At 35.3% G+C, this 27,142-nt stretch overlaps 1 protein-coding gene across 3 annotated transcripts in view; it reads right to left on the bottom strand.

Moving 5' to 3' along the window:
- The window catches only part of FSTL5 (follistatin like 5), a gene marked incomplete at both ends in the record, with an annotated part of 572,330 nt that overhangs the window by 372,627 nt on the left and 172,561 nt on the right, over nt 1-27,142 (bottom strand). For all 3 annotated transcript variants that reach the window (XM_080915373.1, XM_080915374.1, XM_080915375.1), the window contains one exon: nt 24,672-24,920. In XM_080915373.1, the coding sequence (XP_080771499.1) occupies nt 24,672-24,920 (249 nt within the window). The remainder of the gene's footprint in view (nt 1-24,671; nt 24,921-27,142) is intronic.

The raw sequence follows: 27,142 nt of genomic DNA, 5'->3' as shown, positions 1-27,142 counted from the left end.
GGACACCAAATGTCTCATCTCATTACAGCTGAGAAGTAAAGAAAGAGGAAGAGGAGGGACTGGGCTCCCGTTATCAAGGACATGCCTCCCAGTAACATAACTTCCTCCCACTGGGTCCCATTTTTTTAAAGCTAGCATTTTCAACAGTATTATGTGGATAACATATAAATCTCAGGGAGCATTTCTAATCAAAACCTATTAGTCCTTAATTTTCACAAACCACTCTGTGGTTGTACTTCAAATGTCACACATTTTTTTTACCTATAATAGTCATTGACCAGAGGACCAATCACTTTAAACTGCAAAGAAATTGCCCCAGTACTGTCAAGGTAAGGGAGGACTGCTACTACCTCCTTTCACTTCTTTCACGCTTTTGAACATAGATAACTTTCAGTGGTAAAGACAATGGAGAAAACTGCCTTCCACAATCCAATTTAGTTCTTTATTAAATTTAAAATGATTGATTACATGATAAAGTAAAATATTTTAAATACTGTTTATTTTATGTACCAGAAAGGTGGTACATGAGATACAAAGAACAGGAGTCATGACTATTAACAGAAACAGATTGAGATAAGTAAAATGCATATGTTTTCATAATTTCATGATTCATCATTTGTGGTTGATCCTAATTCTTATTGACTATCATTGCATTCCCCCATCATCATGCAACAAATGATAAACAATTTATCAATTTTAATGGTTATACTGTTTTCCTCTAGTTGATGAATGAGATCTAATTAACCCAAACAATTAGTGATTAATATTAGAGAGGTAGTTAAAGCTTCATATATTTTGTAATAATTCTTTATGTTGATTTTTTCCTAACTGATGTCAAATACCAAAATCTATTTTTTTCTTTATTAAGCTCTTCAATGAACTACTTTCCTCCTTTAAATGCCATTATTTTTAAGAAGTTTAAAGACACTACTGGAGAGACTGGCACCAAGTAAAATATAAACATAATTTTTTTTAAAAAATCTAATTTGCATTTTCCTGATCAAGAATGACTTTGTACATTTATTTATGTGCTTCTCAGCTATTCTAGATTAATCTGTTCTGAATACTCTTTTTAGATCTATACCCCAGGCTTGATTGGATTGTTTGTTTTATTAGTGGTTAGCTTCTTGAGTTGTTTATATATTTTGGATATTAGCCCTCTACCAGATTTGGGATTAGGGAAAATTTTTCCTCCAATCGGCAGCTTGACAATTTGAGGTCTCACTTATCAATTATTGATCTTAGAGCCTGAGGCATTGGAGTTCTGTTTAGAAAATCTCCCTTTGTGCCAATGAGTTCAAGGCTCTTTCCCACTTTCTTTTCTATTAGATTGAGTGTGTCTGTCTTTATGTTGAGGTCCTTGATTCACTTGAACTTGAGCTTTGTGCAAAGTGACAAATATAGATTTATTTCTATTTTTCTTGCATGCAAACAGCCTGTTTATGGAACATGCATTCGTTTTTCATTGTATATTTTTGACTTCTTTGTTGAAGATCAAGTGACCATAAGTGTGTGCTTCTACTTCTGGATCTTCTATTCTATTCCCTTGGTCAACTTGTGCGTCTCTATACCAATAGTATAAAGTTATCATTACTACTGTAGTAGAGATTGACATCAAGGGTGGTGATTTCCTAAGAAGTTTTTTTATTGTTAAAAATTGTTTTTGCTATTCTAGGTTTTTTGCTTTTCCAGATGAATTTGAGAATTGCTCTTTTGATGTCTTCAAGTAATGCTGTTGGGATTCTGATGGAGGAATTACATTGAATTCATGGATTGCTTTTGGTAGGATGGCCACTTTTACTGTATTATTTCTGCAAATCCATGATCATGGGATATCTCTCCATTTTCTGAAATCCTCTTTTATTTCATTCTTGAGAAACTTGAAATTATTGTCATACAAGTCTTTCACATGTTTGATTAGAGTTACCCCAAGATATTTTACATTTTTGTTGCTATTGTGAAGGGTGTTGTTTTCCTACTTTCTTTCTCAGACTCTCTATCCTTTGTATAAACAAAGACTACTGATTTATTTGAGTTAATTTAATATCCAGCCACTTTGCTGAAGTTGTTTATAAGCTGTAAAATTTCTCTGGTAGAACTTTGGGTTCACTTATATGTATTATCATATCATCTGTAAATAGTGATACCTTCACATCGTTACCAATTTGTATTCATCCCCTTGATCTCCTTTTGTTGTTCTATTGCTCTATCTAAAAATTTGAGCACTATATTGAATAGGTACATGAAGAATGGGCATCCAATTGGATACTAACCCCAGAAAGCTTTGAACACCCCAGAAACAACTCACAGACTGTGGGAAGTTCAAGAAAAGAAAAAAGAAAGAAAAGAAAAAAACATTATGTTTACTCCTTACACACCAAGAAAACTTTGACTAATTCCAGGTTACATCCTGTTTTACATGTACTTTAGGCTCATTGTAACTAGTAAGATCTTAATGCACATTATAAAACCTTAAAAGAAAAAGTCAAGCAATGACAAAAATGTATTCGTACACTTTTATGCAAAAATGCTTAAAATTTGTACATTTATCTTTGTTTTTTAAAATAAAGTTCTTCAATAAAAAAAAGAATAGGCATCCTTGTTTTGTCCCTGACTTTAGTGGAAGTGATTCTAGTATCTCTCCATTTAATTTGCTGTTGTCTAGTGGTTTCCTTTATATTGCTTTTATTATGTTTAGGTATGAACCTTAGTTTTCTAATCTCTCCAGGAGTTTTAATAAAAAGGGTTATTTGTTGTATTTTGTCAAATGCTTTTTCAGCATCTAAGGAAATTATCATATGATTTTTTTTCTCTTTGGGATTGTTTATATAGTGGATTACATTAATTGATTTCATATGTTGAAACAACCTCAGTGAAATGCAACTCAAAATGACCATGAGATTCCACCTTACACCAATCAGAATGGCTAAGATCAAAACCACAGGTGACAGCACTTGTTGAAGGGGATGTGGAGAGAAAGAGAAATACTCTTCCATTTCTGTAGGAATGGACCCTGGTACAACTACTCTGGAAATCGGTCTGTATGATCATTAGATAATTAGAAATAGGTCTGCCTGAAGACTGAGCTATACCATTCTTGGGTATATAACCAAAAGATGCCCCGCAATGTCACATGGACATGTATTCCACTATGTTTATAGTGGTCTTATTGATGATAGCCAGAAGGTGAAAACAACCCAGATGTGCCACACAGAAGATTAGATACAGAAAACGTGGCACATTTACACAGTGAAATAGTTCCCAGTTTTTAAGACTGAGGATATCCTTAATTTTGCAGGAAAATGGTTGGAACTGGGAAATATGGTCCTCAGTTAGATAACTCAGACCCAAAAGTACATGCATTGTATGTACTTATTAATAAGGGAGTATTAGCCAAAAAGTATAAAATATCCAGAATATAATCCACAGAACGCAAGATGGATAAAAAGCTAAGGCTTCAAGTATAAATGCCTCAATACCACTTGGGAGAAAGAAGAAAACAATCCCTATATGGGGTGGGAGTGAGTAAGATACCTTGGTGGGAAAGGTGACAGAACAGGAAGAAGGGAACACAATCAGGTATTAGGGAGGAACAAGACTGAAGTCCTGAGGGCCAACAGAATGGAAACAGGCTATCTTGGGAGATAGGAAGTGGGAGGTGGGGACTCTAGAATGTACCAGAGGCCTGGGAGGTTAAAAGACTCTCAGAACTCAAAGGGAGGGACTTTAGATGTGGTATAATATGTAAAGACTCTATCTAGAGGTGAAGCAAGGCCCACGGTTGGAGCATGGGACCTCCCACTCATCTCCAATTTTTAACCCAGAATTACTCCTATTGAAAGACCCCCCTCCTGCTTTAGCTGCAGTAATGCCATTTCGTGCTAGGCCCAGAGCAGGCAGGGATAAAAAAAATAATAATAATAATACTGAAATAAAAGTGAGCCAGAGGACAGCTCAGTCTTTGTCAGAACAAAAATATCTGCAGTTGACCACCTGGACCAAGGCAAGGACATCCTGCCACACATGTTAAAGCAAGGACAAAAAAAAAAAACCAACTCCCTGTCCCAAAGGAGGGGCCAAGGCCGCCCTCCTCTTCCGAGAACTTGGGTCTGTAAGGCTGTGCAGACTAGGTCGGGGTCCCAGGTGGCCAAGCAAGATACCGGTGGGCGGCCAGCTGGCGATAGACAAAGAAAAGAAGACATTCAGACAAGTCCAACTTTCAGATAAGCTGCAGCCCCCGACTAGAACCAAGAGTTGTGTCCTTGGAGCCATATGTCTGCCATAGTTCTCACACTTAGATAAGCCCAAGGCAACTATTCTCAGGAGCTGCAGCCCCAGCTGGTATCAAGAGCTGTTTCCTTGGAGCCATGTCCTTGGACTCACTCCCTGGCCACATTTAAACTAACCAATTAAAGCCCTGTTCCTATGCTTCTGCTTCTGTACCTTGCTTCTGCCCCCCAAGCCCTATAAAAAGGGGACTGCCCCTTTGTCCGGCGCACAAGTCCTCTGAGAGACTGTGTGCCCACAGGTACCTGTGTAAATAAACCTCTTGCTACTTGCATCCGAAGTGAGTGGTCTCGCTGCTCCTTGGGAGGGGTCTCTTCAGAGGGAAGATACCCTCCGGGGGTCTTTCACTATCAAAGTAAATATAGAGACAAAGTGTGGGGCAGAGACGGATGGAAGACCATGCAGAGACTGCCCCACCTGATAAACCCAGTCACTGTTGCTGATGCCAAGAAGTGCTTGCTGACAAGAACCTGATATAGCTGTCTCCTGGGCTAGAGCCTGACAAATGCAGAGGTAGATGCTTGCATCCAATCATTGGACTGGGAACTGAGTACCCAATGAAGGAGTTGGGAGAAATGATTCTAGGAGATGAAGAAATTTGCAACCGCACAGGAAGAACTTATTATCAACCAATCAGACACTCCTCCTCCAAAACTCCCAGAGACTTAACCATCAACCAAAGAGTACACATGGACCCATAGCTCCAGTTGCATATGTAGCATAGAATGGCCTTTTCTGGAATCAATGAGAGGAGAGGCCTTTGGTCCCTTGAAGGCTTGATGTCTCATTGTAGCGGAATTCCAGGATGGGGAGACAGGAGTGTGAAGTGTTTGGGAGAGCAACCTCACAGAAGCAGAGGGAGAGGAATGGGTTAAGGAGTTTGTGGAGGGGAAACCAGGAAAAGGGATAACGTTTGAATTGTAAATAAATAAAATACTCAATAAAAAATAAAGAAATGTCCTGCACTGGGGAGGGGAAACTTTTAGCGTCTACCTTCAGTAGAAAGATGTGGTGGGATAGGATTGCTAGCCCAGAGTCAAAGACTCTGACCAAGAGTTGTTCTTGTCTGAAAGAACTGTGGGACAAAATGGAGAAGCGACTGAAGGAAAGGGGGTGCAGTAACAGGCCAAAATTGGAACCCAGCTCAAGGGGATGCCTCCCATCCTTACTTTATTACTGATAATAGGGGATGCCAACAAACAGGCATCTAGCATGACTGCTCTCCAAAAGACCTAACAAGCAGCTGAAAGACTCAAGTGCAGATATGTACACCCAACCAATGGACTGAAGCTTGTGATCACTGTAACAGAATTAGAGAAAAGCTGGAAGAAGCTGAAAAGGACAACTGTATAGGAAGAAGACCAGCGATTTCAATTAATGTGAACCCGATTGCTCAGACACTGAGCCACCTTCCAGGCAGCATACACTAGCTGATATGAGACTGCCAACACATATACAGCAGAGAACTGCTGGATCTGCATTCTGTGAGAAAAGATGCTCCTAACCTTCAAGAGACTTGAGGACCCAGAGAGTGGGGATGTCTGATGAGGTAGAAGTAGGTAGTGGGGACATGGCTTTGGAGTTGGGAGAATGGGAGATGAGGTATGGGATATGGATCAGATGGCAGTCCAAGAAGGAGAAAAGACTGGACTATAAAAAAGTTAATTTTTAAAAAAGAGAAAAATTATATCAAAGTCATCACATCATCGATGTGAAAGTTAGTAAGATGATAAATTCTTTATTAGTCATTTCTTCATCTTATATGAATTTATGCTTTCAAAGTTTTCTATTCACTTTATGTAAGACATAATTTTTTAGTATGTGGTTATTTAATGAATTTGCAATTTAATGAACTGCATATTATAAAATAACAAAATTGCAAGTATGTTATTGAAACCCAATATGTCATTTCCAGGCTTATTATTGGATTTTCATTTTTTATTGCACAAGTTTATTTTAAAAAACAAAGATGAATGTACAAGTTTTAAGCATTTTGCATAAAAGTATACAAATACATTTTTGACAGTGCTTGGCATTTTCTTTTTAAAGGTTTAATAGTGTACATTAAGATCTTACTAGTTACAATGAGCATAAAGTACATGTAAAACAGGATGTAATCTGGAATTAGTCAAAGTTTTCTTGGTGTATAAGTATTAAGCATAATGTTTTTCTTTTCTTTTCTTTTTTATTTTTTTGAACTTCACACAGTCTGTGAGTTGTTCCTGGGGCATCCAGAGATTTCTGGGGTTATTATTACTGAGTGCATATTATGTCTGTTCTTTTGTGACTGGGTTATCTCACTCACGATGATATTCAATAGATGCAGCGATTTTCATAAGAATTTCATAAGGTCGTTGTTTTTGATAGCTGAGTAGTACACCATTGTGTAAATGTACCAAAATTTTTGTACCCGTTCATCTACTGAAGGACATCTGGGTTCTTTCCAGCTTCTGGCTATTATAAATAGAGCTGCTATGAACATTGTGGTGCATATGTCTTTGCTGTATATTGGAGCGTCTCTGGGGTATATGCCCAGAAGTGGAATAACTGGGTCTTCAGGTAGTACTATGTTCAATTTCTGAGGAATTGTCAGATTGATTTCCAAAATTGTACCAGTTTACAACCTCACCAAAAGTGGAGAAGTGTTCCTCTTTATCCACATTCTTGCCAGCATAAGCTGTCATCTGAATTTTTGATCTTGGCCTATCTGACTGGTATGAGGTGGAATCTCAGGGTTGTTTTGATTTGCATTTCCCTGATGGCTAATGATGTCGAGCACGTCCTTAGATGCTTCTCAGCCATTCGATATTCCTCAATGAGAACTTTTTGTTTGGCTCTGTATCCCATTTTATAGTAGGGTTGTTTGATTCTTTAGTGTTCAGCTTCTTCAGTTCTTTGTATATCTTGAATATTAGGTCTCTATCTGATGTGGGGTTGGTAAAGATCTTCTCCCACTCTGTTGGCTACCATATTGTTTTCTTGAGAGTGTTCTTAGCCTTACAGAAACTTTGCAATCTCATTAAGTCCTATTTGTCAATCTTTAACCTTAGAGCACGAGCCATTGATGTTCTGTTCAGGAAATGTTTTCCTGTGCCTATGTGTTGTAAGGTTTTCCCTACATTTTCATCTAATAGTTTCAGTGTATCTGGTTTAATGTGGAGATCTTTGATCCACTTGCACTTGATCTTTGTACAAGGAGAAAAGAAAGGGTCTATTTTCATTCTTCTGCATGTTGAGTGCCAGTTGGACCAACACCATTTGTGGAATAGGCTGTTTTTTTCCATTGAATGTTTACAGCTCCTTTGTCAAAAATCTGGTGACCATATATGTGAGGGCTCATTTCTGAATCTTCTATTCTATTCCATTTATCCACGTGCCTATTTCTGTACCAGTTCCATCCAGTTTTTAGCACAATTGCCTCGTAATATAGCTTGAGGCTGGGGATAGTGACTCTGCAGATGTTTTGTTGTTGAGGATGGATTTCACTATCCTAGGTCTTTCATTGTTCAAGATGAAATTACACATTGCTCTTTCCAACTCAATGAAGAATTGGGTTGGTATTTTGATGGGTATTGCATTGAATCTGTACATTGCTTTTGGTAAGATGGCCATATTTTAAATGTTGATCCTTCCAATCCATGAGCATGGGAGATTTTTCCATTTTCTGAGATCTTCCTCGATTTCCTTCTTTAGAGGTTTGAAGTTATTGTCATAGAGGTCCTTCACTTGATTAGTTGCAGTCACACCAAGTTATTTCATATTTTTGTGACTATGGTGAAGGGTATCTTTTCCCCAATGTTTTTCTTCACATGTTTGTCCGTGGATTAGAAGAAGGCTACTTATTTGTTTGAGTTAATTTCATATCCAGCCACTTTGCTGAACTTGTTTATCAGCTGTAGGAGTTATCTGGTGGAGTTTTGGGGTCACTTAAGTACACTATCATGTCATCTTCTTTTTTACTTCTTCCTTTCCAATTTTTTACTTCTTTCTTTCCAATTTGTATCTCTTTGATTTTCTTTCACTCTCTAATTGCTCGGCCAGGACTTCCTGTAGTATGTTGAATAGGTAGGGAGAGAGTGGGCAGCTTAGTCCACTCCAATTTAGTGGAATTGCTTCAAGTTTCCCACATTTAAGTTTGCTGTTGGCTATTGGTTTGCTGTATATTGATTTTAATATGTATAGTTATGGGCCTTGGATTCCTGTTCTTTCCAGGACTTTTAACATGAAGGGGTGTTGAATTCTCTCAAATGCTTTCTCAGCATCTAGTGAGATGACTATGTAGTTTTTTTTTTTCTTGGAGTTTGTTTATATGGTGGATTACATTGATGGATTTCCCTATATTAAACCATTTCTGCATCCCAGTATGAAGCCTACTTGATCATGATGAATGATTGTTTAGATGAGTTCTTGCATTTGGTTTATGAGGATATTGTTGAGTAGTTTTGCATCAATGTTCATAAGTGAGATTGGTATGAAATTCTCTTTCCTTTTAGGGTCTTTGTGTGGTTTAGGAATGAGGGTTATTGTGGTCTTAAAAAATGAGTTAGGTAGTGTTCCATCTGACTCTATTTTGTGGAATAATTTGGAGAGTACTGGTATTAGGTCGTCAATAAATATCTGATAGAATTCTGCACTGAACCCATCTGGACCTGTGGTTTTTTTTGGTTGGGAACCTTTTGATGACTGGTTCTATTTCTTTAGGTGTTATGGGATTATTTATATGGCTTATCTGGTCCTTGTTTTACTTTAATATCTGGTATCTGTCTAGGAATTCATCCATTTCTTTGAGATTTTCCAGCTTTGTTGAGTATAAGCTTTTATAGTAGGATCTGATGATTTCTTGAATTTTCTCCAGTTTAGTTATTTTGTCTCCACTTTCATTTCTGATTTTGTTAATTTGGATACTCTCTCTTTGTCTTCTTGTTAGTCTGCCTAAGGGTTTATCAATCTTGTTAATTTTCTCAAAGAATCAGCTCTTGGTTTTGATGATATCCTTTTGTTTCTGTTTGGTTTATTTCCTCCCTATGTTTGATTATTTCTTGCCTTCGACTCCTTTTGGTGTATCTACTTTTTTTGTTCTAGAGCTTTCAAATGTGCTGTCAAGTTGCTAGTGCATGCTTTCTCCAGTTTGTTTCAGAAGCACTCAGAGCTTGTGTTTTCCTCTCAGTACTGCTTTCATTGCATCCAATAGGTTTGGGTATGTTGTCTTTTTGTTTTCATTGAATTCAGGAAAATCCTTTATTTCTTTATTTCTTCTTTGACCCTGCTATTGTTTAACAGAGTGTTGTTTAGTTTCCATGTGTATGTAGGCTTTTTGTTGTCTTTGTTGTTGTATTGGGATTTCAACCTATAATTCATTGTAGTCCTAAATTTGAATTTAAGGTCAGATATTGTGTGCTATATTTCCTTCTAAAAAATGTTAACAATCCAGTAATATTGTTCAGTTTACTAGAGAGATAAAATCATTTTATTTGCTTGTATAGAGAAAGGTAAGATTTCATATTTAGTAGGAACTCAATAATAAAATAGCTCCTCTTAGTAAGAACAATAAAACCCCCATAAAGTTATCTTATAACATGCACATACATATTTACTACAGAAAATATTAAAAAATAATTTTGGTTCACAAAATCAAACAATGTAAATTTGCATGCTCTTTTATGTTGATTGATGTCACTGGTGCTAAGGGCACATTATCCCTATTTTGACAAAGTAGATATTTTGGTTTTAAAATAAATGATCCCGTTCAGATATAATGTAAATGGAAGACTTTACTATGGAAGATTATGACCATAATTAGTCAATACATGCTTGGATTTAAAAGTACGAAAGTATTAAAGCAGTGCTCTCTCTCCTGACTGAATTGTAGTCTTGCGATGCGACACTCAGGGGCCTTAAGCCTATGAAATACAGTAGTTAAGTTAGCAGTACCAAATGGGATTAGAAGGCAGAAAACACAGCCCAACTTAAGTGAATATAGCAAATGACATGCTGTTGTGACTGTGGCCCTATCAACCACACTTCAGCAAAAATGTTCTAGAAGTGTCTCCAGATTATGAAGTTATAACCCAACATATTCAATATTCCAGTGCCCAAGTGAGAAGCAATGTCAGTTTTGTACATGAGAGTAGAAATGATAGTCTAGGATTCCAAACCTCTAAGACCTTCATATTTCTCTTGTTACCTGTTTAGCATGAGGTAAAAAGGTCTTGTTTTGTTTTGTTTTGTTTTCAAATTATGACCATGATTTGTTAGACATCCATAGATCCCAATTTACAGAGTCAAATATAGACTGGGACTTCTATAACTTGAATTAAATTTAACCATTGTATTAATATGGAGTTTATAGTATGTTATAAAAATTGCATATTCTTCCAAAGGCTTACTTTGTTGAATACAGTCATTGAAAGGTGATTATATCATGGAGGGTCTACTTAAACAATGACTTATTCCATGGATTGATTCATTTTTTTTGTTGACATTACCAGACATGGAGGGACCTAGAATGTGGGGCTCATAGGATAGAGGATAGTGTACAGCCTTAATTTGAAAAGTATACAATGTAATCCTGGACCCATTTAGGAATTCAACTTACTTTCTGAGCATTGTATGCAAGTCAAGAACTAAATGCTTCTTCCAACATGATATTCTGCCTTACCTCAGTCACAATATAATGGAGTCATTAAAGAGTGGAATTAATATACCTCAAGCCAGTGCCAAAATAAATTATTCTTTCAAAGCTATGTCCAGAATTTTGGCACATTTTTTGAAATACCAGCTATCAAAGTTGATTTTCTGTTATTGCTCTCAAACCTCAGAAAACAATGCTATACCCCTTTTTTTAGGAAGATGGAAATTTCTATAGGGTAGAAGTTGAGAACAAATAAAACCTTGACTCTGAACAACAAATGCGGGTATGTGGAAGTTAAATTTATGTTTCATATGACCTGAGGTCATATACAGCACCTGTTATTTATATGATAATACCTAGATATTATATTTATTTCTTGTATTCTAAGTTAAAATAATTAGAATTACATTTTAAGGGGAGTGACTTAATCTTTTTATATTTTATATATGTTCTTTAATTATGTGGAATTTTATGCTTGCTGTTGCCACTGGATATAGACTCAGCAGTAAAACATTTATAGAAGAGTTGGTTTGCATGTTTACTGTGGAATAAATGAACAAAGCTGTTACAACGTTGTAAACCTGCTCCTTTTGAATTGTGGAGACTGTGCTAATGTGTCATGTAAATGCTTCTACTTGTCAACATTTCTAAAGGCCAAAACATGTGTTATATTACCCAGGAATATTTTTCTCCAGGATTTGAAATAAATTTGACATAAATTTAATTAAATCCCCAAACTCTATTGTTATGCTTTGTAGACTGTCATCACAACTAAATACCATACTTATTATTCTGATCTCAAAACCACACAGCATCAACATTTACATGTTCCTTAATATTTTACACAAAGTACTATTGAAAAGTCTAGGGATATCTGTCCAAGAGAAATAAATCTATAATACATGTTCAGGTGCCTTATACACTTAGTTTGCTTTACATACACAGTACTCTTTAAAATATATTTATACACAGGAATATAGAAATGAAATACTGGATTCTGATAAGTCATAAAATAACTCAAACTTGAGGTCTGTGGATGTTATTATGTTTGAGTGAAAATGCAAGTTACAAGGGTACAAGATGAATGATCTTGAATATAAGCAGACCAAAATTTCTCTACCTCACAATGTTAATAGCAGCTAAAGGTATCATTCATGATTCTAGATTCTCTAGAATATTTACATATATAGAAATTAAATACTGGATTCTCATAAGTCATAAAATAACTCAAACTTGAGGTCTCTGGATGCTATTATCATTCACAATTCTAGATTCTCTAGAATATTTACATATATATCTATATCTATATATATATAAATACATATAAAATGAATATATATATACACAATTGCATATATATTTACATACAAATATATATATGACCTTGATTCTACTCCATTATTAATATTACTCATTGCCTCAATGTGTCAGGTTTAGTAATCAACATTCTTCTAGGTATCTATAGTTTTCTTAGAAATTTGGAGATATTTATCACTTTTCAAGGATTTATGTTTATCTTATGTGTATAGGTGATATCCCTGAATATAAACATGTACCATATGAAGGCACTGCTGCAGTGGTCGGAAGCTTGAATTCCTTGGACCTGGAGTTATAAGTGCTTGCAAACTTGCATGTGGATGATGAAAGCCAAATTTGCATCCACTCAAAGAGCACTTAAACTGTTACATCATCTCTCCAGCCCCTAAGACATCTATTCATATTAAAGAACACTGGATACTTATAAAATCAATACTTTGTAAGCCAAAGCTATAGATAATCCCATACATGGTCAAAGGCATAATTATTTGTCAATATGATCTATACTATTTCCATATTTTAAGTATAGCAATATATGATCCATCTTTAATTTGAAAGACAGTAATTGTAAATTTCTAATAAAAAGAATGTCTACGAATGATGATTAAGTCCAATGTAGAAATAAATACTACATAAAACTTTTGCTTAGCAAAACGAGAGGTGTCTTTTAGCATTAAGTTATTTCAATCTTCATAGTAATCATCTAAACAGATTTTCCTTGGGAAATGTATTAGGCAATTATTTTATTTATCAAACCTCTCATCTCTACTCAGTGGGGTAAAGTAAGGACTGGATCATAACTCCATGCTTGAATAAAACTCTAAGTATTAGTAAATGACCATCAGTGAACAGTTAGAAATCGTAGTCTCAAACATGCAAACCTATCATAGAGATATGTACTTATTTAGCATCTGTAATGAACTAAATGAATTTATATGAATTTTGTGTTACAAGTGCAAATTGAAATACAACTTTGATGATGAAAATCGTTTTATTAAAATAGTTTGGCTCTGCCAGAGTCATACAGATACAGCTGAGGATGACAAACATCGAACTAAACATAGGGATCCCAATGAAGTAACAAAAGCAAGGACTGAAAATGCAGAAAAGGTCTGCAACCCCATGGGAAGATCAACATTATCAACAAACCAAACACTCCAGCACTCCTAGAGACTAAAACACCAACCAATGAGCACATATGGAGAGACCCATGGCTCCAGTTGCATATTTAGCAGAGGATGGCATTGTCTGGCCTCAATGGGAGAAGAGGCCTTTGGTCCAGTGAAGCTTCAGTGTAGGAGAATGCCAACGCGCTGAGGTGGAGAGGATGGTTGGGAGTGGGAGCACCTTTGTGGAAGCAAGGGAAGGGGGAGGAGGAATGGGAGTGTGGAAGTAGTGGATAACACTTGAAATATAAATACTGAGAATATTCCATAAAAAGTAAAAGCAAAAAAGAAAAAAAAAAAAAAAAAAGAAAATAAACTAGTGTGGGTAAGTATTGTTGTGTGGTGACTTCCTCCAGGTTGAGTTATTGTAACTTGAAGGGAGGCTCTTAGGATTCAAATAAACTTCTCACAAACCTCAACAAGACCCTGGGTATTCCACATTCACAAAGTCCTTCTCTCACTGAGGACATATACATAACAGGGCTGGCTAAGGAGAATAGGCCTCCATCTTCTGAGCTTCCTGAAGTTATGCTAAGAATTGTCACTCATGCTGTTGTTAACTTTTCATTGGTGCAGCTGCGTTTAAGCACCACCTTTTCCTCTATGTGCCCCTTCATCCATTGTCCTACAAGATGGATCATCTCATCACTTACTGAGTGTTACTTTAGTGGAACTGTGCAGTTTGCCTGTCATTTATACCCTATATGGAATTAGCAAGCTTTTGTTTTCTATTCCCAGGAAATGTCACACAACAAGCATATAGTATTTTGAGCAACTGTGAAATGAATCATGTAATATTCATGTAAATTATTGATATAGCATTCAATTAGATTCACCCAAAGCACATACTTTTTCTCTTTTTTTCCCCAGAAAGCTTTTAAATTTTGAATATTTCTTCTTTCCTAACAAATGACTTATATGCAAATCATGAAATTGTCTGTGTTAACTAAATCAATTTTATTTCAACATGATTTTGAATAAAATTAATTAAACAAACATACCTCATGAGATCATGTTTAACACTAAAAAATTTAGAAGTACGTTAGATACTTTAAACTTTCAAACTTAATTTGCTTTTACAAAGCAATATAATTTTAATTCTTAATCCATTCTCAGACTCTCAGTATTCCAAGTTTTAAGCAAGTTTTTCTCAATCATGTTGAGTTTTATACAAGCTATCTATTCAATTTTTAATAAAGTAAGATTGCATTGTGTGTGTTTTTTTTTCATACATTATGCATACACACTCCAATTTGAAGAGTTAAGTGTCAAGAACCATTTTCGTTCTACCTGGGAAACTTTTAAACAATTTGCCCATGTGCACTTCTGAATGCTTGCCTATAGAACAGAAGTGGAAACTTCATTAAAAATAAATCAGCCACATGCTTATGTTTTCCAAGGTTCTAAAAGATGTGGCATGTCTTGCTATTAAGTATTGTAACTAAGAACAGATATAAAATGAATGACATGATTACAAAATGATGACATTTTGTGTAACACAATGTAGAAACCCACTTTGTCTACATGTCTACAGTGGTCCCCCAGACTTTTACATGCAACACACAGTCCAAGAACCCCAGTAGCCATCTATAAATGATCATTATTACCAAACTGCATATGTATATTGCTTATCTTTCTATACTACATACCTGTGAGAAAAAATAACATAAATTAGGCAAAATAACCCATTCAGAATAACTGATGATAAAACTGTATAGTTATAAATGTTACTGTGAGAGTTACTTAGTATGGTATTTGTCTTTCCCCTTGACAGCATCGTGGTATATTGAACTAATGTCCTTATGACAAAATATACAGCATTTGTTTGTTTGGTGACTTTTTTCTGACAGGAATCACTTTGTGTCTGTCCTTTCTACCTGCAATGCTAGTCTCAATGGCTTACAAGCTGTTCTAAGTGAAGTAAGAGTTAGACAAAGACAGACAATGCAATACCTGTAGAGTTGGTATGATCACTCAGTTGATTGTTAAGTGTTTAGAAGGTGAATATCAATTTCTTAGAAAACACATGAAACAAAGGGTGACTCAATTCTGGCTCTGAGATGAGGGTAATTTGGGATTTGAGATTAATTCATTCTCAAGTAGATAAATAATTTAAGATTATATAGTACTTTTTTTTCTGGAATTTTCTGATTGATACCTTCATACTGTGGTTGATTATGCATACACAAAACTGTTAAAAGTAAAAGAGGAAACATCGATGACTGTATGATGACCCCGAGAAAACACGATCTGCTTTTCAGGTAGAATGTAGGTAGTTAATGCTCTTTGTGCCTTGAGTGCTCCTTATTTTACTGGTCAGCAGAGACCCACTCTTCTTGAATTACCTTTAGGTTCTGTGCCCCATCCTCTTTTCTCTGGGTGCTTTTTGATCTATTCATGAACCTGTCTTGTACGTTTTGACACATTCTTGTTCTTATTCAAGGAACTCACATAATGCACTTGAAACCTCATTTCAGCTGGACTAAATTTCTGTCATCACTCTTTCTGAACTCATATGTGACCTTAAGCTTTCCAAATCAGTCTTTACTTCCCAATCTGTAGCCTACATAACTTCAGAAACACTTGACACAGTTCATGATCTGCCCATTACAAATTTCTGTTTAAGTTATACGACTCACCACTCTCTTGAAGTATATTATGTGCCAACAGGTATATCTTCTGCTGGGCTCTTCCCATCCTCTGAAGTATACAGTGCAACAGTTTTTGTCCTGAGCTCCGTAATCTTCCTGATTTGTTCTCATTCTTTAACCTTATTTCTGGGTCAGAATCTTTGTTTTGTACCTCTCCATTTATAATTCCCAATTGTATGTGTACTGCGTTGACCCTCCAATTATGGCTTAACTCACATCCAAAGTAAACCTTGCAATTCTGTTTGCTTGCTCATGATATGATGTTACTTAACTCTTCATAACAAATATTTAAAACATATGAACCCACTACAACCTTACATATATCTATTCATGGGTCAACACAATAGAATATAGAAAGAAAATAATTTAAGGCTATTCATAAGTGTGCAAGGGTTTTATGGCTATTCATAAGTGTGCAAGGGTTAGGTGAAGTACAAAACATACTAAAAATATTGACAACAAATGCTCAGATTTTATTTTGTATTTATAGAAACCTATTATTTAAAACACTATAAACGCATATTTTGAATAGAAACTGTACTTAGGGTGATTATCATGTAAAGAATACATTAGATGTGAATAATCTGCCTAAAAAAATGCCACACAAGGTACTGAAACTCTGCTGCAACAGTATGACCTATAAACCACTAAACATAACACTTTGATTCATGTTCTATAACTTACTATATATTATTAAATTTATGTACATTGATATAAATTAATCTGAAGACATTATTCATTTATATGTTACATTTTTTGTTTGTTTCATTGATTTTGGACACACCTATCTGAATATTCATAGAGTGACTGCATAAGCTATGACAACCTTCATCTCTTGATTCTGCTACATCTAATTTTGAATGTTGGGATCGCACATATTTTGCTATTGATATTTTATATATAAATATATAAATATTTTGTATTTATCTCAATGAGGATTAAGAGAGTAGAATTGCTAATTAATTATAATGTATTTACATTGTGCTAGAAAACACATAATTTTTGTTATTTAATGCAAATTTGTCTAAATGTTTTCATTACATATAGCGATAAAGAGGAGACACAGAAAGCTTATCTCTTTTACATTTGGTTTTAATTTTTTATCATTAATAATTTTCAACTGTTCTCTCAAATATTTTTGGGCAGGCATGTTAAAAAGACAATTTAAAAAGTAATATTACTCATAGCAATAGAGAAAAATTTTCAAATTCATTGTATATAGATTTTTCCCAGTGTCATGTGGAATGGGATCAATTATTTTCTTTATCCTGAGCTTCAAAGACACTTAAAATAAGAATTAATTACGTTGAAAGCTATGTTTTATCTGAGATGTAAGTAAAAAAAAATCCAGTTTAAAAAGAAAAAATACCACTTTTTAATATTTTGAAGATTATATTAATGTTGTATTTGTGAATTGAAAACAAGATAAACAATAAAGATAATAATAATAATGACTGTACAAAGAAAATAAAGGTCATTCCTAAACACCAAAAGATAAACATAGTATTTGAATTACTAAAGGGCTTTGAACTTTCGCCCTCTTTAAGTTAGAACAGTGAGGAGGGTGTTAGTGGCTGAGTGCAGGACCACCCTTATAGAGCCAGGGGGTGGGGAATGAGATAGGGGGGTTACAGAGGGGAAACCATAAGCAGGACAACATTTTAAATATAAATAAATAAAATAACTAGTGAAATATGAAAATATATAAAAAAAGAAAACCCCTTACAGGCATAGGAAAGAAAACACGACATAGTAAAACACAGTACTTAAAAACTTAAAACTATTGATGATGCCAAGAAGTGTTTACTGGTAGAAACCAGACATGGATGTATCCTCAGAGGCTCTTCCAGAGTCACACAGATACAAAGGAGGATACTTGCAGCTGAACATCAAACTGAACATGAGGATCCCAATGAAAAAACTAGAGAAAGGACTGAAATAGCCAAAAGATTTGCACCCTCATGGGAAGAACAACATCATTATCAGCCAAAGCACTGAGGTAGAGAGGGTGATTGGGAGAGGGAGCAGCTTCAGGGAAGCAAGTTGAGGGGGAGGAGGGAGGAGAGTGGGGGGGTGTATAACATTTGAAATGTAAATACAGAGAATATCCAATAAAATTAACAAGAAACCCTTAAAACTGAGAATCAATTGTTGTTTACAAATATACCATAACAAATAAAGGCTATCTAATTATTTGAAAGTTAAACTTAACTCCTACAAATCACAAATAGGAGAAATTGAAAAAAATAACAAGCCACCTTCTCAACCTTTAAGATTGGCTAAAAAATTAGGAAGAAAACAAGATTGCAAAGTGACATTTCATATATCCAGTAAATACTATAAATATAATATAATTTAAGCATAATTATTTTATACTTGCTGAAAAAATATAAGATGGTTGTTTTTTATTTTATATTTTTTATTGGTTATTTTATTCATGCATATTTCAAATGTTATATCTCTTCCCAGTTCCTGCTCTACATGCCCCTTATTCCCTGCTCCACTCCCCTTGCTTCTATGAGGTTGTTGACCCACTGCCCACCCACTGGAGCTCCCTTACCAGTGATGTCACATAAAGCAATCCTCTGCTACATATGCAACTGGATTCATGGGTAGCCCCTGTGTTCTCATTGGTTGGTGGTTTAGTCCCTCGGAGTATTGAGAGGTCTGATTGGTTGATATTCTTGTTCTTCCTATGAGGTTGCAACCTCTTCAGCTCCTACAGGCCTTGCCTTGACTTTTCCAGCACTCAGTTCAATGTTTGGCTGTGTACATCCTCATCTGTATTGGTCCAGCTCTGGCAGAGCCTCTCAGGGAACAGCTATATTGGGCTCCTGTTAATAAGCACGTCTTCGCATCACCAATAGTGTCTGAGTTTGGTATCAGCAGATGGGATGGATCCCTAGGTGGGGCAATCTCTGGATGTCCTAAGAAGCATATTTCCAACTTGATTTTTCTGTCAATATTTATAAAGATCTCAGAAAAAAATCTATAATTAATTTCATATCACTTGGCAAAGTTATTTTTATATAGTTTCACTATACACAAGGCTAGACTTTATATGAACCTAAATATATGTGTAACTTCACACTCAACTCTGAATTGTATACAAATCAAATGTGCACAGGTACTGAAGCCCCACTGATAATTTCAGTTATTTTCTGCAACTATGTATTCATTAGTGAAGAACTGATAAATGCTTGATATATTCTCCACATACACTAATGTATGTTTAAAATTGTTTAAATTTGATTGTATATATTCACATCTAAGTCACTGAGGGAGAGAGAATGTGAAGTGTAAGATATGATAGTCCATTCATACACAAAAGATAACCTCAGAAGACTTGGTTCTCAACCAAGCTCAACACTGGCTTGCAGTTTGAAAGCTGCCAAGTTATGCATACAAATCCTGCATTGGTGAACCTTTCAATTCATTGGTTTGCTATAATGAACTAGTTGCATGATGCTGCTACAATTTTCTTCAAATAACTGACTATTCTGCTATGAATTTTTTTTTCCATCTACAGCCTTCTCTAGGTCTCATTGTTTAGAAGTTTGCTTCCTTCCCTTTTTTCTTGTTTTCTTCTCCTTTACTTTACTGTTTTTGTTTTTTGTTCCCTTTGGTTCTTTTCTTTTCTCTCTTTCACACCCACACACACCCACACACATACACACACACACACACACACACACAAACACGCTCAAAAAACGCACGCAAAAATACATACTTATATTGCTTTCTGTCTCTGTCTCTCTGTCTCTGTCTCTGTCTCTCTTTGTGTGTGTGTGTGTGTGTCTGTCTGTCTGTCTGTCTAATCTAGGCAAAAAACAATTCAACTTACATGTGCCAAACAATTGTTCTCCCAATGATTCATTCTTATTCTTCTGGGCATTGTATTGTACATAATACATTAGTTGACTATCTCTCATTAGAAATCTCCTTAAGTGATCACTTAGCCTAAATATTGGAATCTTTAGCTCATTTATACATTCTAAAAAGCATCTATATATCATGAAACTAATATCAATTTGTAAATGCCAGGTAAATATACAAACATTTATACTCTACCAAGTACATTGCAGATGTCTTTAAAATCATTAGAAAAACATTGTATCTAGTTAATTTAAAAATGACATAAAACAACCATTTTATATCAATAAATTCAGATAATTTTTAACATGTGCTAACCAAAAATTATTAAATTAAGCAAATTATTTTTGATGAATGCTAAATAAATTTAGAAAAACAGTCTGGTTGTTCAGAGTACTGCATTATGTCAACTTTATCACTGCCCATGTTATTAATTTTGCCTTCATCATGCATTTCAGATGATTGATTCTAGCCAAAACAAAAATCTTTGTGTTAGTCCTCCAAGTTTACTTTTGCTTAAGGTAGTATGAAAGAAGCTTTGACATAAAATAAAATAAACGCTTTTTGATGGTGTGCTTTGCAAAAAAAAAAAAATAAAAGTCACAGCTCAAGTATATGTGCAATGTAGTTCATGATACTCTGAAAATATCACTTTCATTTATTTTCAGCTATAGCTTCTGTATATCTTTGATTTAAATGACATGGTAAAAAACACATTTAAATGATATGAAAATGCTCGATCAGATTATGCAAGGAAAAATTAAACACTCCGATATTTCATTCAAATATCGCACATATAATTGCAACAACCAGACCTCCAACTTCTTACTGTTTGTGCTGTGCATTTAAGTGCACAGGACACTTGTCGCTAAGGCAGTTTTATTCCCAGCACATTAAATGGGAAAGGGGTCTCTGTTCAATTGACTTTCTCTTAAGAGGTTTATTTCTGTCTGCCTTTTGTCATAGTTTGTATCTGAGTTTTTATATTCTAGCGAACCTCTGATTTTGAGTAAGTAAATTCCACTTCATGTGACAGACTGACCCAGTGACAGGAAATGGTAATTGTAGTTCTGGTGTGAACCACTCCAGATTTAGAAGCTCCTCACAGTAGAAATGAGTTTCAGGCAAGAAACCCTTAGCAGAAAAATAAATTGCTAGACACTGGGCAGAGATGGAACATTTAAGTGATGCTGAACATTGCTACAAAGTAAGTGATGGTAAATTCGCTTACACATCTCATTTTTAGGAAGTACTATGATTGTTACAAAGATACTTCAGTATTTCATAATACATTTAAATGAGATGCAAAAACTATACAAAGTATTTGATAAGATGCAGATTTTTTTATCTACATGGCAAGCATAAATTAAAGCACACAATATATGTAGCGATATAAATTACATCTACCTTCTTTAAATATTGATTATTTTCTAGTATTTTTAACTACTTTATGATTTAATATTTTGGATAATTGTTGATTCATATACATTTGAAGAAATTAGTATATAGATGTCATGTGCTCTTTACTAAATTCCTTTCACGGGCAGTATAGTTCCGATGATGATACTATAATTTGGAAGCTTACTCTCATTCCAACCTTGTCCATGACTAAGATTTACTGTTTTTTTTTTTTTTTCACACACATGTGTATGTGTTTTGTTCTTTTCAACTTAGGACACACAGCACAACTTAGGAACCTTACTAACGTTACCATTCAAAATGGTGCAAAGAGTAAGCATCCAACAAAACTTTAAATGGGGATTTTAAAGTAAGAATAATATTTAAAAGGCATAATCAAAAAATATTTTAGTTTGTGTGAATTAAGAACCATTGTATGTAAAACATTCAAGACTGTACTTGTACTCTTTGGCTGGTGGTTAAGTTCACAAGTGTTCACATGGAGCGACTCATGGCTCCAGTCACACATACAGCAGAGGATGGCCTTGTCAAGCATCAATGGGAGGAAAGACCACTGATTCTGTGAAGGCTCAATGCCCCATTGTAGAGGAATGCTAGGGATGGCAGGGTGGCAGGAAGGAGTGGGTGTGTGGGTGTGTGTGGGAGCATCCTTAGAGAAGTAGGCAGAGGGAGGATGGGATAGGGGATAACATTTGAAATGTAAATAAAGAAAATATCCAATTAAAAAAAAAGACTCTACTTGTACAAGGCCACTGAAAAATGGGGGTGTCTCTGTTCTGTTAAAGTTTGAGAAAGATAAAGCTGTGTGAGAGGAAGAAATGTGATTTGGATTTCATCATAACACATTCTGTACTGTATGTAATTATCCAACAATAAAAATGTTTACCAAAAACAGCTTATAGCAGCCAGTAGATCTTTAATTTCTCATCTACAGTTTTCACAGTAATAATTAGTTAATCTTAAAATACAAGATATGTTGAACATTTGATTTGACTTGGTTTGACTTTGTATGTGAAGCAATTAATTAGAAGACATTTTAGTTTGCATACATAATATTTTTATTTCTTTCCATGTGACACTGTAAGACACAAAGTACCTGAATAAAAGTCCAGAAAAATAATTCATAATCACAGCAACTATCAGTAAACCTCCCTGTGAGGTTCCATCTCCTGACAGTGGAATCATATTTCCCAGCCCAAACTGACAGCACTTGGACTGCTAACAAGACAAGCAGTTAGTTTGGTTATTTCTTTACACTTTCTCTGCTGAAATACACACATCTTAGGAACTAACAGTTTCTTTGACAGGATACTAAATCAAAGAGAAGTCCTCAAATCCTGGGTGCTGGAAATATGTTAACTCATAGTCACTAATCTACATAAGATAAATGGAAATTCAGTACTCTATGCTAAGAATGTATTTTGAAGCACAGATAAATCTAATTAATCTTCATGATAAAGTTAGAAGATCAACGTTTCCATACAATCATTTTATGGTTCCTTATGAAACTGTGCTGGTTATTGTTCACATTTCATGCTATCTAAATATTTAGTGGCATTATTAATGAGTGCTCAGTTATCATGCAGAACACCAAATTCACTGCTTTATCTTCTATACCAATACTGAATACTGTACATTTCTGTCATTTCAGTTGTACATGTCACATTGTATCAATATGAAGTAGAACTGTGTAGTTAAAATTGTGAGTCTGTTTCTAGCACTACATTTCCAATGGATTCAAAAGCCCTGTTCTTCACGAGTGCTGTAAGTATGTGTACATATGAATCTGTTCACAAACACACACACACACACACGATTATAACAATGTGCTTAAATGATAGAAAAAATAGGTTTTCCTTTTAAAGTCTAACATAAACAACTAATTTTTGAGAACATCAGTTGAATTGAAAAGTGAAAGAGATTAATTTGAGTCCACAGCATCTACAATTTGGGGATGGAGGAGAGGAGAAGAGAAGGAGAATCTAGTGTGATAAAACTGCAAAAATATACCCAGTTAGCAGTGCATAACCATAGTATTCTTTTTTATCCTTCTTTTATTTTATTGTATATTCTCCGTGCTTACATTTCAGGTGTTATTCCCCTTTCCACTGTCTCCCCTCCCCCTCCCATTGCCTCCCACTCCCAAACAGTCTCCCACCTCAGCAGCTTGGTGTCCCCTACACTCAGAAAATGGACCCTTCGCTGGATCCCAGTCCTCTCCCTCTGCTGCACAGTCTTCTTACTCTTTCACAGAGATAGTCTGTTGCTTCTAGAGGCCACAATGTCCACATCATACCACACCTTACTTTCTCTTAAAAGTTTCCTGTCATTATTTTATTGCCTTGAAATATACTTTATTGAAAAAAACTATTTTGAAAAGTAATAACCTTAAATCTTTAACTTTATTTAATGAAAAGGAAATAAATGATTGCAATATATTTTCTCTCAAATTTCAGAGCGAAATACCTTGTAATTTCTATATTGCAAACACATCTAAGAAGAATTTTTGATTAACTGGGATGCAGGAATTCACAAAATTTCAAGAATATACTTGATCTGTTAGAACTGTGTGTTTTTATATCTGACTCTAGAATTTAAGTAAGTCATAAAACCAAAAAGAAAATATTTCCTCCAACTTAAATAACCAAGTAACAAATCAAGGTATAAGTAAGTGGTAAGAAAGCCCAGTTGAGGATTTATTTGTTGTACAGACTAAAATAGCATATCTAATTGCTAATTCAGACGCACTATCCAGTTAACCAGTATTACAACTGTATGAGTGTAAATAATACTTTAAAGTGTTAAGTATCACTGGCTCAGATTTGCTAAAGGAGTTTCTTATGACTTTATTGTTATTAAAGTGGGCAATTAGAGGACCTATATAATTTAAGTTGCGTGTTGCAAAAGGGAATCATTTTGTACATCAGGAATCAATGACAAGCCACTACAGTTCAGTTTAGTTTTCCCTGCACCCTTGCCAGCATTCTGGGTGCTCATACTGGTGAGATTTGCCCTACAGACAACTAGCTACCCTCTGTCCCTATAATAAATCTGTGATCGGGAAGCCATATGGTGCAATGCTGATTTCTATATTAAATTGTGAGTCAGATTTTGGCCAACTTTAGTCTCATAAATGAATATCAAAAGTCTATTCATGCAAATTTCTGTACACTGCTGTTTTGGGGTTGGTTAAGATTATTTTTTTCCTTCTGCATTTTTAGTTGCTTCCAGAGATAAATTGAACCTATGTTCAAACTTTAACAATGGAGTAATATAGAAGAGGACAGGTAGAGGACAATGACAATGGAGGCCTCATCCTGTTCTTACCTTTGAAGAAGCAGTCGGCATTGTGAACAATGGTGATCTTTTGCTTTTTCAGGCAGGCAGCTCTGTGCACTTCACAGTGGTTTTCATAGAATTCCCCATCAGACCCACACACAGGTCTGTAGTGCTGTTTGCAAAGGTCCATGCAGGCACACTCAGCATGCCTTGTCTCTCTGTTGATAACACAGTGCCTCCCCAAGCCACAGTACTTATTCTCACAAGATCCAAAAGGTCCATCATGAATTAGAAGTTCTGGAGATCAAAAACAACACAAAACAAAAAAGTAAATGTTGGGTTCGGTTCTTGAAATTACTGGTGCTTTTTTAAAATACAAGATTAAAAAATATGTTCAAAAACTATTTCAGAAATTTAGAGGCATACTACACATTTAAGGACCTGCCAACAAAACTCAGAAAGGAAGCATACAGAGAGAGCCTTATAAATGCTAGAGAAATGCCTCTGTACTTTTGAGGTTTTATTCTCACTTCTGAGTCCAGTAATATTTGAGGATGTCCGGTTGTATAACTTAAATATATTTTTGGACATTTTGATGTTATTCAATACATATTGATCCCATTTACTGACCCCTCCTTATCTCTTTGTATTACTCATCCCCCCATAAATGTCTTACTTGTATCCATAGCTTTTAATTTTGTTCTGTGGGCCACTGAAACTGTGGGCCCAGTTTGTGTGCCTATAGGTGTGGAGCTATTCTGTAGAATCCTGCTTGAATCGACCTGATGTCATCATAATGATTACATGAATAAAGCAGAGTTCAGAGTGTACCTAGATTAATATTAAAAATATTTTACATGTATGAAGTTCTATTGCTAGTTAGTTATTATTATGGGTCCTGCAAAAAGAACATTCATGAGACATACATACAGATGAGAAAAAGTTTAAGTATCAGGTGATAAATTAAGCTCATATATTGCTTTAATAGTAACTTTATTCTCAATTTTTAAATCAGTTAAATTAAAATAATACAAAAATCATACCAATATCAATGGCATAATAGCAAACAACAGCATCCTAATATTGGATACACATAGACCAAACCAAAAAAAAAAAAAAAAAAAAAAAACAAAAAAAACAAAAAAAAAAATAAAACAAAAAAGAAAAGAAGAAAAACTATCATAACATATACTTCTTACAAGTAGCTGAGTTGCAGGCTGCCGAAAAGTACACATATCAATCGTTTAGTCAGTCAAAGGCTTCAAACTCATCACAACATGTCTAAAGTGAATAATGGCTCATCACACCATGCCCAGATATAATGGTTACTTATTGGTCGCCATTAGGATTATTCCTCTGGTTTCCTACCATTTGGTCTATAAAATTCTCCTGCTAACATTGCTCAGGTCTGGTTCTGAGGAATGCACAGCTCATACTTTGTAGTAGTATGACATAGTAGTATGCAGTAGCACAATCTGATCATTTCAGCACCACCTTGGACTAACCTCAGTAGACATGGCAATGAACTGAGAAGAAAAGAACAGTATTCCAGCCACTATTTCACTCTCCTTGATATGCAAGGAATTGAAGAAGATAAAAGATTGTATGCTATATATATATATAGCATAACTACTATGCTATATATATATATATATATATATATAAAACTACTGATCAGAGTGTCTAGGTCAGTAAGGGAGCCGGCAGCCGGCATAAAATTACCCTGAAGAATGATAATTGTTAATGTATTGAGGCTCTCATGTTTGAGTCTTAAATTGAGAGGGCAAGAGGAGCACATATGAGTAATATAACAACATACAAGAGTTAGAGAAGGAGGGAGGGAGGGAGGGAGGGAGAGAAAGAGGAAGGGAGGAAGGGAGAGAAGGAGGAAGGGAGGAAGGGAGAGAGAGAGAGGGAGGGATGGAGGGTGGGAGGGAGAGAGAAAGAGAGGGAGGGAGGGAGGAAGAGAGGGAGGGAAGGAGAAAGGGAGACACGCTTTCAATCCTGCAGAGTGGTTCGTTGCATTACAAATGTGAAGAATAGAACAAAACAAGTTTTTCAATTCCCAGAAATTAAGAATATTCTTCACCTTTAGAGGACTCATGGTGTTTTAGAAAGTCGATGCCAGGTAAAAGGCTAACCTAGACTACATACCAAGGGACATGAGGGACAAGCGTACTCTGTGAGCAGTGGCAGGCTAGGCTTGCTTTTCGAATGTGGCCTAACCTTACAGCAGAGGTCTGTGGGTATGTGGAAGACCATAGGGAGAAGGTCGCTGGAGGACCTGCAGCCTTACAGTAGACAGAGCGTCGAAGTAGAAATGAAACTGGGGCTGGACGTAAAAGCTTCTGTGACTGAACATGATGAGATGGGGGCCATAGTGAACCTACCATAGAGCGCTCACTTATCATGCTGTAAATTAATCATTACCAATGCTGACAAATCCACAGAGTCACCAAAATAGTACTTTGCCCAATAGGACTTTAATAGTTCATTTTTTTGTCTTATAATATTTTTAT

The sequence above is a fragment of the Micromys minutus genome (genome assembly GCF_963924665.1).
Source record: "Micromys minutus genome assembly, chromosome: 4".
In the NCBI taxonomy this organism is placed as follows: Eukaryota; Metazoa; Chordata; class Mammalia; order Rodentia; family Muridae; genus Micromys; species Micromys minutus.
This window is presented reverse-complemented; position numbering and strand designations above follow the sequence as displayed.